The 18741-nt window shown below is 35.6% G+C and overlaps 3 protein-coding genes across 6 annotated transcripts; 1 reads left to right on the top strand and 2 right to left on the bottom strand.

The window, feature by feature from the left end:
- Window positions 1–1302, top strand: LOC142554487 (uncharacterized). The gene is made up of 3 exons (XM_075665156.1): window positions 1–407; window positions 540–713; window positions 980–1302. Exons 1-3 carry the CDS (start codon window positions 45–47, stop codon window positions 1157–1159), a joined length of 717 nt encoding a protein of 238 aa, XP_075521271.1. The 5' UTR covers window positions 1–44; the 3' UTR covers window positions 1160–1302.
- A 2211-nt stretch (window positions 1303–3513) lies between these two features.
- Window positions 3514–7984, bottom strand: LOC142553476 (protein GAMETOPHYTE DEFECTIVE 1-like). 2 transcript variants are annotated; one of them, XM_075663752.1, is made up of 7 exons: window positions 7447–7983; window positions 7292–7369; window positions 7133–7213; window positions 5515–5669; window positions 4687–5345; window positions 4048–4566; window positions 3514–3792 (listed from the first exon to the last, which is right to left on the bottom strand). In XM_075663752.1, exons 1-7 carry the CDS (start codon window positions 7885–7887, stop codon window positions 3671–3673), a joined length of 2055 nt encoding a protein of 684 aa, XP_075519867.1. In that variant the 5' UTR covers window positions 7888–7983; the 3' UTR covers window positions 3514–3670. The 2 variants fall into 2 exon arrangements, with proteins under 2 accessions (XP_075519867.1, XP_075519866.1); XM_075663751.1 differs by having other exon boundaries at window positions 4048–5345; window positions 7447–7984.
- A 3615-nt stretch (window positions 7985–11599) lies between these two features.
- Window positions 11600–17317, bottom strand: LOC142553475 (calcium-transporting ATPase 4, endoplasmic reticulum-type-like). Of its 3 annotated transcripts, none has more exons than XM_075663750.1 (9): window positions 17149–17317; window positions 15447–16957; window positions 15032–15104; window positions 14831–14952; window positions 14106–14387; window positions 13613–13996; window positions 13238–13347; window positions 12561–12789; window positions 11600–12475 (listed from the first exon to the last, which is right to left on the bottom strand). In XM_075663750.1, exons 2-9 carry the CDS (start codon window positions 16872–16874, stop codon window positions 11894–11896), a joined length of 3210 nt encoding a protein of 1069 aa, XP_075519865.1. In that variant the 5' UTR covers window positions 16875–16957; window positions 17149–17317; the 3' UTR covers window positions 11600–11893. The 3 variants fall into 3 exon arrangements, with proteins under 3 accessions (XP_075519865.1, XP_075519863.1, XP_075519864.1); XM_075663748.1 differs by having other exon boundaries at window positions 17127–17313; XM_075663749.1 differs by having other exon boundaries at window positions 17145–17290.
- Window positions 17318–18741: the final 1424 nt, after the last annotated feature.

Here is an 18741-nt window from a genome sequence, read left to right as displayed (position 1 = left end):
TAAAACCAAAGTAAAAAAAAACACACACACACAAGGAACAGAACATGTTCGGACACAACTATACATATGACTATTCCTCAGAATTCCTTAGCCGTTATCCTTTAGCAGACACCACCCCCACATTAACACCTTCACCACTCCTATCTCGTCTAGCCATTCCTGGAGATGAGAACGACGAGCTACCATCATTGAGGTCCGAACTCGGATACACCAGCAGTGGCTGTAGCAGTTCGATAACGAATTACGTACAATATAGTCCCACCTTTATTCAGAGGAGCGTCAGTAGCCACTCTCTACTAAAGAATTCGGATGTTCACTCTCCGATAAATACTACATCATCTGCCACGTTTCTTGAACCGATGATTGCTTCATCTGTCAGGAAGGCTTCGAGCACCGGTGATTTGCTGGTAAACTAAATTACATTCTCGGCATACTCCAAAAATCTTCACCGAGAATATTGATGATTGGTTATACTTATGCATGGAATGATTTAATAAAATGGAAGCTGGAACGAACTTTAACCATATGATGTAATGCAGGGAGTAAACATGGCACAAAGAAAACAGAGATCAAACAGTCCATTATCAAATGATCAGAACAGTGTAATGGAAAGTATGAACAGAGCATGTAAATACGGCCCAGAAGAGAGAAGGGAACGAATCGAGAGATACAGAAGCAAGAGAAATCTTAGGAATTTCAACAAGAAGATCAAGGTACATACAAGTCACTATACTTTGAAGACTAGAGTAGAGTTAAACCAAACATATATTTGAACTTCGTATCAACTATCGCTGGTTTCTTTCACGTGCACATGCACGTATTGTAACGTCTTTTCGTGAGTGTGTCATGTCAGTTGTGATTTCTAATCCGGAATCGGATACAGTATTTTGGGAAAGGGGTGATCGCCGTGCTCATTCCCTGTTATATCCGCCTTTGGTATAATTTGTCTATTTCTAACAACTAGTTTTATGTCAATCAGTATGAATGTAGGAAGACTTTAGCAGATAGTCGTCCACGTATCAGAGGAAGATTTGCGAGGAATGATGAAACAGAGAAGACCCCTCAACGGCGGGATAATGTATTTGTCGAGGAAGATGATGAGGGTGATGATAACTGGATCAATTTCCTTGACGCTTTTCAGCAAAATCTAATCCCCTAATGCTGAAAAGATTTCCACATAGATGACGGTTTAGGATCTCTTGTATAACATATTAAGCATTTCAAGAAATGAAACCAGCTTGTACTATGTATGATATAGCAAGAAAATTTATGAACTAATGAAAATGTGAATTTACCCCCTACGGTTTGTTTGGATGAATAGACGTGTATACATGGCATGTAAACGGGAAATAACAAAATGTGACAGAATACGAGGTGGGTATTTTCGGCACACAAGAAGAAAAGAAGGATTTGAACTACCAATAAAGTGTGACATCAATTTCAGATGCATGACTTGACAGATTCCCAATTGTCATAGCAATCCCACAGCCGCACCTAGTCTACTTTGCACTACAAATTACCGCTTTATTACTAGTATGTAGTGGCTAGATATCACATGTCAATATGGACAGTGGCCTCAGAAAGTTGGACTCCAAAATAGGCAAATATGACTTCCTATACTAATTATTATTCCAAGAAAACAAAGGTTTAAAAGAATGAGATATTCGAAGTCTAAGAATAGTTAAAAAGGGGTGAAGTAGTTGAGAGTATTACATATGATAAGTTGGTTTAAAGTCAATCACTGGAAAATTCTTTATTAAATAACTTGTTACTCTACCTTGTGCGTTCAAAAACCCGCATCCAGCAACGGCTTAACCTGGTACGATGTTTGGCCTCCTGGAGGTTCAGCGGAAACTACCGGTGCTTGCTGATTACTCAAAAAGCTTTGAATTAAACAAGCAACCGACACGAGAATATTTAAAAGATAGCTACTGATATGCCCATACAAACATAAAGATCTGTATATCTATATATTATTCAAAAGGTGTACATGCCTAATTACCCTAAACCATTAGCATTTTCTTGATAATACAGAGTATATAAAAGCAATCCACTAAAGCTAAGCTTTGTAGCTCATCACAATGATTACCATTAATGAGTATTTACAAGAAGCTAAATTACTAAAGAACTCCTCAACTTTTCAAGTATTTTACTATATTATAAAAAGAGCATGTTTTGGCTTTAGGATCCACACCAATGTTTTTTTATTGAAAAAGACAATCTCTTTGGACAAATCATTTGGTCTCTCATGTTACTGAATCATAGTCTCAGCATATGATAATTTGAAATGGCCTGAGTGCAACTGTTTTGACTTTGAATCTGAATCTGGAATTTTTTTTAAGAATAAATGTAGTCATCAAGAAGCCCCCCTACAAGCAGGGAGGCCGGCCTCTGTTGGTTCTTGTCGGCCTGGGGTGGGCCCTGTAGCGGAGCCGGACATATAGAATCGAGGATTACCAAACAGTAAAGTTTTTTTCATCATGAGCGCAAAATTCATTTATGATGTCCATTCTGTCAATGATCATGTGGAGAAAATCATACCTAACAAGTTATGAAGCAAGTGTTTCGAATCATTTAGTGTTTCGAATAATTTATTCTAAAACTGACCAATGCACTTCGACAAGAAACACCATTATAAACACCTTCTCTGAAGCTTCTTTTATGCCACTCGGAAACTGAGGCAGCATTCAGCAGTTAAAAAAAGAAAAGAAAAAAAGAACTCAAAACCTATAGAAGTCAAAAACAAAAACAATTTGCAAATGTAAAATTGCCGTTTCACAGGATCCAAGACAATCACTTGAGAAGAAATAATAACTTGGATCCAACACTTTGCAAATAACAGGCAATACTAGTTTCGACCAGCAGTTTCATGCTAAGCAGCCCCTGCTATGTTGGAAAAGGCATTGAATAAGGTAGAAAGCGATCGTCTGGAGCCGCTGTCTAAATTTAAATTTAAAATAAAAAAATTAAACAAAATGACACTTTAGTTTTCCATTGAGAGGTGTATGTCCTACCAGCACATGCAAAGCATTAGCTTTTAATCAGCAACTCTATGACATCTAACAGTTAAAAGGGACATAGGGTGGCCTAACCATTTCTAAGACTTTCATTTTAAAATGGGAATCAAATGCCATTGAGCAACCAGTAAATTCTTCCTTCAGCAGTCGCAAGAGACACGAGCAAGGTATACAGAGCACATATATTCCATCACACCACTTTTTCCTCTCATTTTTACTCCAAGTCTAAGGTATTCTCGAAGTCCAAAAATACCATAAGACCACACACAACAATAAGAGGAACATAATCACTACTAATGCTTTCAAAATCCAGCAAATTAGAAGTCCTTGAGATCATCAATACATTGAGGCAATATCAGTTCCAGTTCACGGCAAAAGTAGCATGAATCTATGATGACAGAACTGGAACGAAAACCACCAAAATGCAACTAGAACAACGACTATGGCCAACATCTACTACATTCAAATGTCAATCATCTTAAGGTAGCAAGTTGAATTGATCAATTTTGCCTCTCAATGAGAAAGCATAAAAATAAATAAATAAATATCGATAAGTTAAATACTTACAACTCCATTCTCATCGATCTAAATACAAAATCGACCCCTATTTGGGATAATTTGATCCTACACCGCTTCTTTATAAATATTAAGAATCAAATACTAGTTAGAGGCTTTAACTTTCGAGCCTTCCTCTTACAATTGCTGGGTTTCAAAAAGTGCTTGAAAGGAAATAAAAAAGGTTGATGGAGAGCATTCCGTTTTCTTCTTTTGCCTCCTGAAAGTGATGAAAAAACACAAATCGGCATTACAAAATTTAAAAAAGTTCCACTGACATTATGTCTTAAGGTGCAAGTTATCACTAGCGCAACAAAAATAGATTAAATGACATAGAACTAGGCAGAGAGCTTTAAACAAATGTCACATCAGAAGGTACAGAACAGTTCAAGATTTTGAGGGAAAATAAAAAATGGATCTTTGTTAGAAGTTGGGACTAAAATGAAGAGACGACTAAGACAGAACAGAATTCTACCTGCTAGTGATTTACCAAGCCCCTGGCATACAGTGACAGAGTCTACTTGCTTCCGTTTACCCATCACATTCTCTGAAATTGGCTCATCGAGATTTGTCACCAAATTAAAAGATCCATCGACGGTTAATTTAATATCTAAAGCAACAGAACTATATGACATTTCTTTGTATTCTTTTCTCTCCGTACAGATATCTTGTACAGCTAGATCAGATGGTGCCACTGAACCCCCTCTTTTGCTTTTATTGATGACCTTGTTCGAAACTTGATCATATACAACACCTTCCTGGACATAGGTGCTTATCTCAAGGCTATTTTTGACATCGGATTCTTCCACTTGTAAGTTAGAGACACTAGATTTAACTGAGGGACTGAGAAAACCATTAGATAAATGATTTTCAGCAACGGTGATACTTTTGTCACTCAGTGTGATGATATGAACTTGCTCATTGCCAGGTAAAACACTTCCACCGCAAATTTGTGATTTCCTATCTTGTAATTGTGCTACAGTTGCAACAACATCTGCTTCCAGGGCATTTGGATAAGTTAGTTCATTACTTGAAACTAATACAGTTTCTTCTAGTTTTGATAAAAATTTTGAAGTGCCGGACTCAATGGGCATAATTTCAAAATCTTTCATACCAGATATTTGATATCTTATCTCCTCATCACCTAGAGAAGTTTGACCCTCGTCAGACAGAGGAATAGTAGAAACTAGTTCATTGGGAAGCGAATCTAATGACACTTTTGATTCCTTGAAACCGGAGGCTGAATGTACAATTGTGACTCCATGTGATGAAATTTGACATCCAGGAAAGAGAACAGTTCCACAATGTTCTTCTGTACTCAAAGCGTGATAGTCACCTTGATTAATGACCTGGGTGGGTTGCTCTTCCGAGAAAGTATTGAGACCATTATCCTCTTCAAGCTTCTCACTAACTGCAACAGCCTCCTCAGTCTCCATCGCATCAGATAAGTACTTGCCAGTATCTGGTGGTTCAGGCAATGTCTTAGCCCTAGAAATAAGATCTTTGACCTGCAGCCCATGCGCAGGCATACCATTCAGAGATGAGGTAAAGTCGATCATTTTTACAGTTTTGATTGTACAGTTCGACAAGGAGAAAGACTTCTCCATGTCATCTAGCAGCAAATCTCCCTCACCACTAGAAATAGGATCCCATTTAAGCCACTCATCAAATGCATGCTGCTTTAAATTAACTTGCCCACGTGATAGTATTTCTTCAACCTTAACAGCCTCCTTATAGAATTGTTTTTTCCTCAATGCATTAGCTAGGAGAGATCTGCCACAGGGGGAAAAAATTGCATCCATCAGAATAACAAAATAAGATGGAACTGAGAATTGTTGAATTCTTAAAGCTTTATTTGAGTGTGATCAGGCAGAAAAATTGCAAACATCAGGAAAATGGAACAAAATCAGGAGATAGACTAAGGCTCAGTAAATATGCATACCTGCAGTTCTTGGAAATTGCCGCTTTAGCATGTTCTATAGAAAGCCCAAGTAAAAAAAACAAATTCGACACATCCTGAGGTCCTCTAAGCTCCATTGCAGAAGAGGCAGAACTAGAGAAAATTAGATTCTTCCCTCGTGTCCAATCAACAAGCATCTGGAAGCTTGAGGAGTCAGCAAGATTTAACAGAGTGAAAACTTGAACCTCACTTCCCCATATCACACTCACTCAACACGTGCAAACAGAAAGAGAGAGAGAGAGAGAGATGTGCAATGAACATGACAAATTGCATAAACAATGACTCAACATATTCTGCTGCTGTGAGAGAGAGAATGTAAGGTGCAATAAACAGAACAAATTGCATGGAATATGACTCAACAGGCAGAGAGAGAGAGAGAGAGAGAGAGAGAGAGAGAGAGAGAGAGATGCAATGAACATGACAAATTGCATAAAAAATGACTCGACATATTCTGCTGCTGTCTGACAGAGAACATACAGGTGCAATAAACAGAACAGATTGCATGGAATAAGACTCAACGGGCACTCCACTGCTGTGGCGATATGGTCTAGGAACATAGGAGTTTCGGATGGTATAATCTGATACTCTTTCTAAGATTTCAGCTGCTGAACATACACCAATAATTAATTACATGGGTGGGAAAACAGACAAATTCGTCCTGTAAACTAAACCGTTAAGGATTTTGTCTTTAAGAGTCAAAATTTGATTCTGATGCAATAATTTTTAGACCTATTTTGCCGGAGTACTCGCGTGGAGCCGGACAATGATGGGTGGCAGCGGATATCATCGACATGTCAGGCACTCAGGCGCAACGTTAGCATTCCCGCAAATAATAATAGAAACAACAAAAAAACGAGCCAACTTACTGTGCTAATCACTGCTAAAATTAATGTTGACCACTTAAAGTGACAATCTAAAATAGGCCCTTATAGGACAATTTTGGTAATTTTTCCCTTAAATAGGTAGCCCAACTTGAATGTGAGCAAGAACATAACTTTAACGAGTTGTACAGACTCAAAACTTACACTGTACTAAAAAATTTCCACTGATAATATTTCACTTTTCGAGTACAAATTACATTTTTAACCAAGTTAACTAAGAGACTCCATGGACCATGATTCAAGAGACCTAATATGCCACGGATTTGACTTGGGACCAATTTACCAAGTCAAGAATAACTAATCCGTGCACCTAATTCTACATATTAAGCCTGCCCTACTAAAAGCCATGAGTCCCTGCATTTAAAAATTTCAATGTGCGCCTCAATATAACAGAGATGCCAGGATAAGCTTCAGATATTGCCCAAAGATGGAATCTTTTGCACGTTTCATCATATGATGTCATGAACTGAGCCACATAACCCTCCACAGAAGTGAACAACCAGATGCCAGAAGTCAAACAACTATTTAAAACAGAGTAGCCACCATTGTAGTTTTATTAAACTCGTACAACAGCTAATCCTTATATATTCAAATTTCAATATAAAAAAACATACAGGCATATCTCAATCATGTCATGGGATTCTTGTCCCAACACTTGATCTTAATATTCGCCAATACAGAAATATCATAATAAGACCTGTAGGATGCTATAAACTGACCTTGCTATTGGATATCATAAGCCGCCTCGATTGTGCATCACCGAGAAGACCTGAGTATGTAATCTCAAAGTACACCCCACGCTGCACACCAGAATGAAGTGAGACTCCAAAAGAAGATATTCAGGACCATAAACATAAATAATGCAACAAAGGATCAACCTTTATAGCAGTTTTGACCATAGGTTGCTTCAACCTGAACGGCAACTTCTCGGAGAAATCAATTGCAATTATATCCACCTGCGCATGCAACCCCAAAAACACCAAATCAGTCAAAGATTTAACCACCCAATTCATGTCTGCAGAAATAAACGGACCTCGGATGTTTGGCAAGCCTGATCGAATGCGCTCTGATTCAAAGGTCTAACAGCAGCAATATCATAGCTCTTTAGAACGGGGTTTCCAACATTGAGAGCCGCGACTTGGGAGGAACTATCGACAATTACAGTAATGCGTGTGTATTGACGAAAAGGGGCGGAAACGGAGACCTTCAGGAGTTCACGATGGAACTTGACGGCAGCCGATAGAGCAGAAGATGAAGGAACGAGCTTTAAGATAGAGGATATGGGGAAGAGAGGTGTGGAGCAGCGGTCGGATTCGGACATGACGCCTTTGAGGGTACGGTTGTATGCGATGCCGGTGTATCCGAACTCCATGGCTTTAAGAGCGAGCCTGAGACGTCGGGATTTGAGGGAGGATTTATCGGTGACGCGGCGGTCGGATTCATGGTAGAGTATGTTCAGGTCGAAGAATCCCATGTTTTCGTACGGCGGAGGCGGAGGCGGAGGCGGAGGCGGAGGTCACGACCCGGCGGCGCGACGAGCCGAATAGTTAAAGTTGGTTTTGTGCTTTATACACGGGATAAATAAATAATATTCATGTAGTACACGGGCATTAACAATACTTCAATTTGTTGACTAGATTTTTTGTGACATGATCACGAATTATTATTTGTGACGGGTTAGTCTTATCAATATTCATAATAAAAAACAATATTTTTTAGATAAAAAGTAATATTTTTTTATGGATAATTCAAATAAGATTTATCTCACAAAATACGATCCGTGAGATCGTCTCACACAGATTTTTGCTCAATTTTTTTATATCATGGCCCATGTTGATAATATAAATATGTATTTAAATAGTGGATGCAAGTATATTTATATTATATGTATGTGTATGTATGAATATATATTTATATCTACATATTAAGTATACATATACATATATATATATATATATATATATTTGTATTAAATTTTTATATATAAGTATTTATTTTAATTTCCTTGTGTAAAAGTAAATTGTCATGTTTTTAACTATACCACTCATAATTTTTTTTAATACTTTTTTAAAATATATATAAATCTAAATTATTTTTAGTTTCTCATTTTATTATATAAAAAATATTGTAGTTAATTATTTATAGTTATGAGAATTGTATTTTTAATTGTACTACTCGAAATATTTTTTAAATAATTTTTTATATATAAATTTAATAACATATTTTTACTATTATTTTGACGAATTTTTAATTGGATCTAACGGATTTTTATTTAAATGTAATAGCATTAATAAATTTGTTTTGATCGAAATTAGTTTAGAAGTGATTAACATACACTTTAAACAGTTTTAGAAGATTTTGCAAATCAAGATATGTTAGCGCTCAAGTGTTCAAAATGGGGGGTTTAATTTTCATAAGGGATTAATGTAATATTCATCAATATCTCTCGTACTCCCACTAAAAGAAGAAATTCACTCGAAAATTTTGATTGTTACAACTTGCAATAAACCACTTCATTTAGAACTTATTCAATGCCTACATTGAAATTTCTAATACCCTCTTCAACAATAGATACAAACAAAATCATTGTCTATTGAAATCTGAGTTCATAAAGATTATAAACACAACATTCTAAACAAATAGCTTGAACATCTTGAGTGAATATGAAGCACGGGATGATTCTTAATTATCAGATAAAAATAAAATGTGTGTGCTTGATTGAGTACCTTGATGATGGAAAGATAGAAGTGCTCAAGATATTAATAAGATAGATTGAGAATGTTTCAACTGGTCTTTTAGTATTGAATCATACTTTTAAATAGTTAAATTTCTTCCAACGTAAACCGTTACTTCAACATTTAACTTGTATCAGTGACCGACATTAAAAAAATGTCTTTTGTCTATCATCTTTTCATGGTATGCTGCAATTAATGCTTCTTGGAATGTATGAAAAATGAAAATAGTCTCAAAGAGACGTTGGCTATAGTGTATTGCTTGTTCAAAAGATCTTCCGATAAGTTTGGCTGGTATGCATTCGAAATAACTTAATGCACCGTGTATACCAAATAGAGATCAATATATACACAAACGTGTATTTTACAAATATGTTTATTTAAAATCATTATAATATATATTTGTAAATTTATAATTATTTAGAATTTAAAATTAATAAAATTGAAATGTATCTTGTGGATTTAAGAAAAGCGCTAACCGATGTGACAAACGATTTATTCTTTAGTTATATATTTTTTGATAATACAGGAAAAAGATTTGTGTTGATTGAGGATTAAAAATACTTTTCATTCAGATATAACATTAAAAAAATATGAATTATTTGTGATTAATCTAACTTTATTGATTGGTTGTAATTTATTGAACAGTGATGTAAACAATATAATCATTAAAAAAAGGAATGATAAGTTAAATACCAACATTTCATTTCATTTCGTTCACACACTTTGTTTAATAATACAGTATGTATTAGGTCATCTCCAATCCATATCCTCTATTTTTCATCCTCTATCCTCTAAAATAGAGATCCGTGATCTCTATTTTTAAAAACTTTCTCCAACCCACATCCTCTAAAAATATTACAACATACTTCATTTCTTTTTTTTTTCATTTTCAAAAACACACACATATAATTATATAATTGCATTATGTATTATATAACCGAACTCAATTAATTCGATAAATATAATACAATAAAAAATCGAAGTTTAACTTTATTGTTGTTTGTGTTTTTTAAATTGTTGGTGATGTCATTTAGTATTGTCTATTGTTTATCATCTAAAAAAATCGCATGTTTATCAAGTTAAATAAATTAAATAGACAATAAGTGTTTCTAATAAATTATGTTATTAATTTTTGTGCTCATTATCTTGTTTATTATTTCCATTTCATGATTATTATAAACAATATACTTATAATTAATTCATGAAAATAATAAAACAATTAAAATAAATTAACCAAGTATAAAAATTATTTAACATTAAAATTAATTAATTAAATAATTTAAAATATAAAATTATAAAATGGAGCAAAACAAATACGTAAAAATACAAAATGATTATTTTGCAATTGTTATGATGGCATTTCAGTAATTTGGTGGAATCTCCATATGAATAGTGATCCTCCAAAAATGGAGGATCACTATTGCAATCTCCAATTGGAGATTGCATTTGGAGTTGGGTTGGAGCACCAACCCATACTCTATTTTGGAGATTTTCCTCTAAAATAGAGATGGGTTGGAGATGCTCTTAGGAGAAAGTGAAATTAAACACGGGCATATTTTTGTCTTTTTTTAGCAAGCATATTTTTGTATTTTAAAAATTAAAGACTGGGAAACCAAATTTATTTTTCTGTTAGCCCTAGTATTTATATTGACAAAAAATTGTCTGAGACGGTCTTACGGGTCGTATTTTGTGAGATGGATATCTTATTTGCGTCATTCATGAAAAATATTACTTTTTATGCTAAAAGTACTATTTTTTATTGTGAATATCGGTAGGATTGACACGTCTCACAGATAAAGATTCGTGAGACCGTCTCACAAGAGACCTACTCATTTATATTTTAGTATTTTTTGGCACTCGATATGTATTTTTATATTAAAATTTTAATATAAATATAGTTTCAAGTATGCTAACTTTTTGTGAAAAATGTATTATAATGGAATAATTCTTTCATCAAACTTTATGTTTGAATTCTACTATGATATGTTTTTCATAAAATAATATTACAGAGATATATATTAATGGGGAAAATATCTTACATGTTATAGTTATAGGTTTCTTGTGAGATAGTCTCAATGATCTTTATTAATGAGACAGGTTAATCCTGCTCATATTTACCATAAAAAATAATATTTTTGTATAAAAGTAATATTTTTTCAATGAGTACCTCAAATAGAACAATTGTCTCATAAAATTGACTCGTGAGACCATCTCACAAGAGTTTTTTGTGTATAATTGCAATGTACAACTATATTAGGATATTTTGTCTTGATCAAATTTTGTGTTTAATTTTCAATTAGTTTTGCTTTATTTTGTCATGAAAATAACGGTGTTGTACCAAGATAATACTAGAGTTTTACTTTTTTCCAAATAATAATAATTAAGTTTTGGGAAAACAAATATAGCACTGTTATACTAACGGTTATGGGATACAAAACTAGAATCCTCAAAGAAAGAATAAAAGTTAGTTCCATACCATATCCCGTTCCATTTGAGTAAAAAGAGATTAATTTCTGCCCACAAATTTCGGGCAAATCATCATCACAAGGTTAAACATACGTGTTAAAACTTCTACTCCATCCTACATACATCTCAGAGTTTTTACAATGGCTAACCAATTTATTAAAATCTGTAGAGTCAAGCAAACCCCTTTGCTTCCTATTTTACTTTCCATTCATATGGAGAAGGTTTTTGAGAGTAGAGGACAGTGCGAAATAATATATGAAAAAATCTGTAATGTTTTCTTCACTCGGCTTTTTGCTTTGAAGACCTCCTTGCGTTTGAAGTTCGGATCCCACTCGTGCATCTACCCACAAACTTGAGAATTTCATCGATTAAAATCACAGGCAAAGCGACGGCCAGAACCAACAACCATTCGTTTAAACTGAGAGGTACGATCCCGAATATTCTAGCAAGGAAAGGTACATATAGGATCAAGAAATGCAAGCCAAACGAGACGGACATAGCCAAAAGGAGCCATGGATTGACCCAGGGTGGCATTGATACGAGGCTCCCATCTTCAGATAGTGCATTGAGTGAATTAAACATTTCAATGGCAACTAATACAGAGAGAGAGAGAGTCATGGCCTTCACTTTGCCCTCATGGAAGTAGTCGCACGGGTCATCAAATTTGAATTCCAGTGTTCCAGCTGTGAAGGGTGAGACTGAAAAATTCTGCCAGGTGTGGCACTGGCCCCAGTTGGCTAGTTGAGAATAAGTGACAAGGCTGTGGCCATCTCCGACAAGGTTGATGCCCAAGAACGAGGAATGAGTGTACCAAATGATGAATATCCCGACAGTTGCTAGGCCAACATATGATCCAATCACCTGAATCATTATTTACATGAAGTGTTTTAAATTTTGAGATGAGATGTGACAGTTGAAAAGAAAAAGATAACGAACATGTATATACCAAATAACGAAAGAGAATCCACGGACTGATCAATGAATCGTCACTTCTTCTAGGTGGTTTCTTCATTATATCCTTGTCTGGTGGATTGAAACCCAATGCAGTAGCTGGTGGTCCATCAGTTACCAAGTTAACCCACAGAAGTTGAACTGGAATAAGACCTTCCGGAATGCCTAAAGCGGCAGTTAAGAATATGGAGGCAACTTCGCCAATGTTCGAGGAGATCATGTACCTGCAGCAGAAAAACACTTCACATACAGCTGCTGGAAAGGATTATTCGGCTACGCAAAACATCATTTACGGCGAGCTAAAAACTAAAATCGCAATGTATCCCTTTTCTTTCCGAATTTGGATGGGACAACCTAAAATGAGGTAAAGCATAACATTTCCAATCCACTGAGAGAAACTGCGAGTTCTTTCGTGCCATATAAAAGGGATTCATCCAAGCTAGATCGATATCTCCTATGATAAAATTTCTCTCTTTCCACAACCTAATTGCTGCAACATTGTCATTCTACATGATTAATCACGAGCTTCACACTCTTATAACAAATTAATCACAAAAATTTGATAATATAAGACATTTAAAAAAAATAGAAAATTTTACTTGCTCTTGTAGAAACTACTGAGAAATTAAAAGTGAAGATGGTGGGGAACGAACAGCTAGTATAAAGTCTAACCTGATAAATGCCTTCATGTTATTATAAATAGATCTGCCTTCACCAACTGCTGCAACAATTGTGCTGAAATTATCATCTGATAAAACCATGTCAGAAGCTTCCTTTGCAACCTAGAAAGCCGGACAAGAATAAAGATATAAACTTAAGCATTTTGCCACTTGTATAACTGGATGTCTTGGAACATGCAAAACTCTACATGGTGTCCAGATAGGCCTTTAATCACACAAGTACGAAGGTAAAATGACGGTTCAACAAAGCCATAATTGAAGTATAGAACAGCGAATACGCAAAGAGAACATGAGATACATAACGCACATGTTCAACAACATTTAATGAATACAGTTTGGCCTTGGTTTTTCATTTTAATGAGATTACCTCAGTCCCAGAAATGCCCATTGCTATCCCTATATCAGCCAATTTCAGGGCAGGTGCATCATTCACTCCATCCCCTGTCATTGCAACAACTTCGCCTGATTCTTTGAGCAACCTCACTATTTCTTGTTTGTGTCTTGGTTCAGCCCTGGAGAAAAGAAGCCCTCCACTTTGCGCTAAATGCCTCTCTTTGTCAAGACCAGAAAGCTCCATAAATTCTTTTCCTGTTAAACTTCTTGAACTGATTGTCTCATCACAGCCAAAAACACCTATTTCACGACAAATGGCTTCAGCTGTATCTTTGTTATCTCCGGTGATCACCATAACTCGAATGCCAGCTGTTCTGCAATCCTCAATTGCTTGAGGCACTTCTTTCCTTGGAGGATCCTTAAGACAATACAAACAAAGTTATGGAGGTCAGCAAGAAGTTGGTTTATCAGTCTCAAGAGAGATGGAATTGAAGAAAAATTAATGAATGATAAAGATAGAAAATTACTCTTAAACCAACTAAGCCAACAAAAATTAATTTGCTCTCAATTGACGAGTAGTTTGCAGGGTTTGTTAAGAGTTCATGAGCTGGATGGTCTTCATTGCCATTATATGTCGTAAATTCTGGAAGGTTATCCGTGTATGCAAAACCCAAAACCCTTAATGCACGTGTTGACATTTCATTAAGGCTCTTTAATATATTTTCCCTCGAACTTCGATTTAATTCTACTATAGAACCATCAAGCAGTTGCACGTAGGAGCTTCTTTCCAGTAAATTCTCAACTGCACCCTGCAAAATTGTATAAAAAAAATTCCCAAACTCAACAAACATATATGACATGAAACAAACATCAAAGATAATTGAAAATCAAAGCAACACACAGCTTGCTCCCTAAATTGTCAAACATTTATGAAGCAAAAACATGAAAGAGAATTGAAACACAAAGAAATGCTAACTTCACACCCAAGAATATTTTGATGTCAGTTTGGTTGCATATTCTTCAATGAAATTTTGTTACAGAGAACAATTCACCTAAATAATGAAATTGACTGACGTAAAGAAGAAAGATCCGATATCTTCTCCAATTCAGGGAAGAATGCTAATTAAGGATCACAAAAAAAGTCACATCACAAGTAATAAGTGAACAGAAACGTCCTAGTTATCCTCATTGGAATTTGTACCAGCAAAGTAGACTCGAATTATACAAGCATAACTGGAGATAAGAGATGTACCTTTACAAGTAGCAGTTTTTTCCCTGAGTTGGAACTTACAATGACCCCCATGGATTTTCTATCACGATCAAACTCAAGGGTGGCAATCCGCTGTTCAATTTTATTCCATTTGTAGGAGCACCCTTAGAAGACCCAGTTGAAACTTCATCAGTATAAATTAATTGGTTCAAAATAATTTTGCAAGGCATAAGAATAACTTACTTAAAATACCATCATACTCTGAAGAGGTACTAGAACCTAACTCACGTGGAAAGCCCATTTTCTCCACCAGAACCTGAAAAATATCAGACGCTTATCCTTTATGAAATATTCAGCAAGCCAAAGCTTAAGCGGTAACAAAAAGAATGTAAAATTTGAACTCAAAAACTGTGCTAATTATTCACAGCCAATAAATATTTGTAAATAAATGGGACATGACAGAAAAAGAACTGATTGCTCGTTTACAGGAATCACAACTTCCAGAAATCAGAAACTCGGCCTAATTTAGCCAGGCACAAGGTTGATAGTAAGAGCAACAAATAACAATATAAAATTTTGATAAAAACACCTCTTCGGAATTCAGTACAATGTAGTTTACTCATACTGTTTGTTACTTAATGGTTACAACAACCAATACCTTAAGTGCTGCTTCAGTTGGCATTCCATTGGCGACACAATGCTCAGATTTGTCGTGCCCAGATTTTTCGACATTCGCATCATTACAAATAGAAGCAATCCTAGCAATCATCATGAGGTTTGGATCTAATTGACCCTCTGTCCAGTTCTGGATTTTACCATCAAAAGGGTTATAAGTAGTTCCTTGTACGTCAAATGATCGAACCTTATTCGCCTCAGAACCCATAGCAACAAGTTTTGCCACTGCCATCTGATTAGTGGTCAAAGTGCCAGTTTTATCAGAGCAAATAACAGTGGTGCAGCCAAGGGTTTCAACACTCGGCAACTTGCGAACGAGAGCATTTTTAGCAGCCATCTTGCGCGTCCCAAGGGCCAAGCAAGTTGTAATAACAGCGGGTAAACCTTCTGGAATAGCAGCAACCGCCAGTGCCACAGCAATCTCAAAGTAGTAAGTGCACTTCTCAAATGAGAACTTGAAATTTCTGGGCCAACCGTCAACAAAATCCCATGAAAGGAAGTATTTTACGTTAATCAACCATACCAAAGCACAAACCACGCCAATTATAGCAGTTAAAACCTCTCCAAACTCATTCAACTTCTTCTTCAAAGGCGTATCATCCTCACTTTGGGATGCCTCGTGAATCTGTGAGTGCACCTTTCCAATCTCTGTACTCATCCCAATCTGAGTCACCAAGCAAACACAATTCCCATTCACCACAGTCGTTCCAGCAAACACCATACACTTCTTACCCTGAATATCGACATCCTCCGCAACAGCCTTGGTAGTTTTATTCACTGCCTCGCTTTCTCCAGTTAACGACCCTTGTTCAACTCGGAGAGTTGAGCTAATCAAACTTAAAACCCTCATATCTGCCGGAATCTTATCTCCAACTCTCAACTCAACAATATCTCCTGGAACAAGCTCTTTCGCTGGCAAATGGGAAATTTTTCTACCCTCTCGAATAACACTGGCATGTTCTGACTGGATTTCCTTCAATGCTTCCAAAGCTTTCTCCGCATTGTTCTCCTGCCAAACTCCAACTATCGCATTCACAATCAATATCAAGAAGATAACCAATGGCTCCACGAAAGCCGTGATCTCCATCTCACCACCTTCATCCCCATCATACCACGCCAACACAAAGGAGACTACCGCTGCCACAAGTAAAATCCTCACTAACGTATCATTAAACTGATCCAGAATCAACCTTAGAATCGAAGGCCCCTCGTGTTTCTCCAGCTCATTGAACCCATGGATCTGCCTCCTTTTTCTAACATCATCAGCAGACAACCCATACTCCTTGTTTACTTGATACTTCGCTTGACACTCGCTCACATCTTTGACCCAAGCTGGATAGTATTCCCCTTTCGGCTCTCTCTTCTCATCCAAACTCTCACTTCTACCAAAATTCTGCCCTCCTTTTCCCATCAACGAATCAGGAATCAATCCACCAAATGAAAAAATAGTCGAACCACACAACCACCCGAATGCCACAAAATAATTAATCAATCCTGTAAAAAGAGCGAAGCCAAAAATTAAAATAAAAATTCAAACAACCATGATTACAGCCGTCAAAATGCATTAACACAACATCTACCCATATAGTAAAAACTCAAAACCGACCGATCCACCAAATCCACAACATTACATAAAAAATATAAACGAAAGTGGAAAATTTACCCTATGTCACCCCCTTACCAACTCTCAAATAAAATTCTGGCTTAGAACTTTAACAGAGATGAAGCGTGTGAGGGTTTCAAATCGCTTTCTCTTCGTACCTCCAGACGGAGAGGGTTTCCTTCCTTTGTTAATGGGGAAGGAATCATGATGCCGCTGGGATATGTACCATTTATTAACGACAAAGTACAACCCATCAAGCGAGTTGATCAACTTACAAATTAGTGCTATCACCACTCCCCCAATATTACAACATACGTCAAATTACAGAATTTTCAAAAACTAATTTCATCTATTTTTTTTTCTCACATTGTAATAATATAAATAGATTAAATAATTGAGGTTGCCCTATTTATGTAAATGTATGTATATGCAAATATATTAAGTGTTTATTTTTCGTCAATGAAATAAGCTATAACTGATCGTAAAAATATAACCAAAATCTAAAATAATAATTATTTCATTAACAAAATATAAAGAATATATATAATATTATAAAAATCAACTTTTGAAAATAAAGTGAGGGTAAAATTGGTTTTCCAATTATTTAGGGAGTGGCCATAGTCATTACTTCCTTTTCCCCAGTAAGAACCTTTTCCTTCGTGTAGACATGTCCCACGGATCGAAACCAATCATAAAACCCCACGTTGCAAATCTGACGCCAAGCCATCAACTTTACACTTGTCAGATTATGAGTGGGAGGAGCTCTGGCGAAGGGCTGTGGGTGCGAACAGGGTAGCGGGCTGCTCTCTTTGAATTAATTAAGAAATAAGACATTTTATTAAATATAAATGAAGGAAACTTCGAGGGCGTTTCGCTGAGGATAAAAAAAAGAAAATGGATGCACGGCAGCGACATTTCGAATGAAAGCATATTACTTTCTTGAGATGCTATTTGCTTGTAGGGGAATTTTTATTTTAATTAACAACCAACTTTTTTTCATGGAAAATAACCAATGAAGATTAGATAGAAATAATAATTGAAGTTGAAAGTTTCTTGGAAGTTATTTTATGTTATATTTACGATGATTCAATCATCTTTTTATAAAAAAATTATAATTAATGATGATACAATTATAATTTTTTTAAATCATACATCAATTCAAATATTTCGTTTCGATTGATCTATTAATTAAATATAATATTTCACTTCAATAATTTTCATCTTAATAATTACACTTCTTGCAATCAACGAGAATCGAACCCGTGACCTTGAATCTGATACCAATTGTAGGACTGAGCGCTTGTCACTTTATCAAAAATTATAACTGATGTTAATGGTGAAACTTTAATCTTTTCAATCGCACAGTAACATGAACATCATAGTTCGATTAATCTATCAAATAAAAGCAATTATTGCAACCAACGTTATCGTATTTTAAAAAAAAAATTAAAGTTCCAATATTTGAGTAAATATTTTTAGAGAAAAAATAGCAAAAACGTATAGACAAAGACTCTTAGATATGTTAATAGATTATTTTTTCGAACCACTGCCCTTATGTCTGATCTTCAAGGCTCGCATTGAGGTCGTCGGATCCGCCATGAAGGGCAACTTTTCCATGTTATAGTTTGTTACTGATTATTTTTTATCACTACAAATATATATTATTTAATTTTTT

This window comes from Primulina tabacum, chromosome 8 (assembly GCF_025594145.1).
Source record: "Primulina tabacum isolate GXHZ01 chromosome 8, ASM2559414v2, whole genome shotgun sequence".
Lineage (NCBI taxonomy): Eukaryota > Viridiplantae > Streptophyta > Magnoliopsida > Lamiales > Gesneriaceae > Primulina > Primulina tabacum.
This window is presented reverse-complemented; position numbering and strand designations above follow the sequence as displayed.

Bases quoted from the DNA above. Each gene is read 5' to 3' on its own strand.
- LOC142553475 (XM_075663750.1), bottom strand. From the start codon at position 16,874: ATGGGAAAAGGAGGGCAGAATTTTGGTAGAAGTGAGAGTTTGGATGAG. The intron at 15,105-15,446 runs GTATTGGTTGTT...GATATTTTTCAG, and splicing joins CAACTGAAGCAGCACTTAAG to GTTCTGGTGGAGAAAATGGG. The intron at 14,953-15,031 runs GTAAGTTATTCT...GGGTCTTCTAAG, and splicing joins AGAGTATGATGGTATTTTAA to GGTGCTCCTACAAATGGAAT.
- LOC142553476 (XM_075663751.1), bottom strand. From the start codon at position 7,887: ATGGGATTCTTCGACCTGAACATACTCTACCATGAATCCGACCGCCGC. The intron at 7,214-7,291 runs GTTGATCCTTTG...TCTGGTGTGCAG, and splicing joins TGGTCAAAACTGCTATAAAG to CGTGGGGTGTACTTTGAGAT. The intron at 5,346-5,514 runs GTATGCATATTT...CCCCTGTGGCAG, and splicing joins GCAATTTCCAAGAACTGCAG to ATCTCTCCTAGCTAATGCAT.
- LOC142554487 (XM_075665156.1), top strand. From the start codon at position 45: ATGTTCGGACACAACTATACATATGACTATTCCTCAGAATTCCTTAGC. The intron at 408-539 runs GTAAACTAAATT...GATGTAATGCAG, and splicing joins CGAGCACCGGTGATTTGCTG to GGAGTAAACATGGCACAAAG. The intron at 714-979 runs GTACATACAAGT...TATGTCAATCAG, and splicing joins ATTTCAACAAGAAGATCAAG to TATGAATGTAGGAAGACTTT.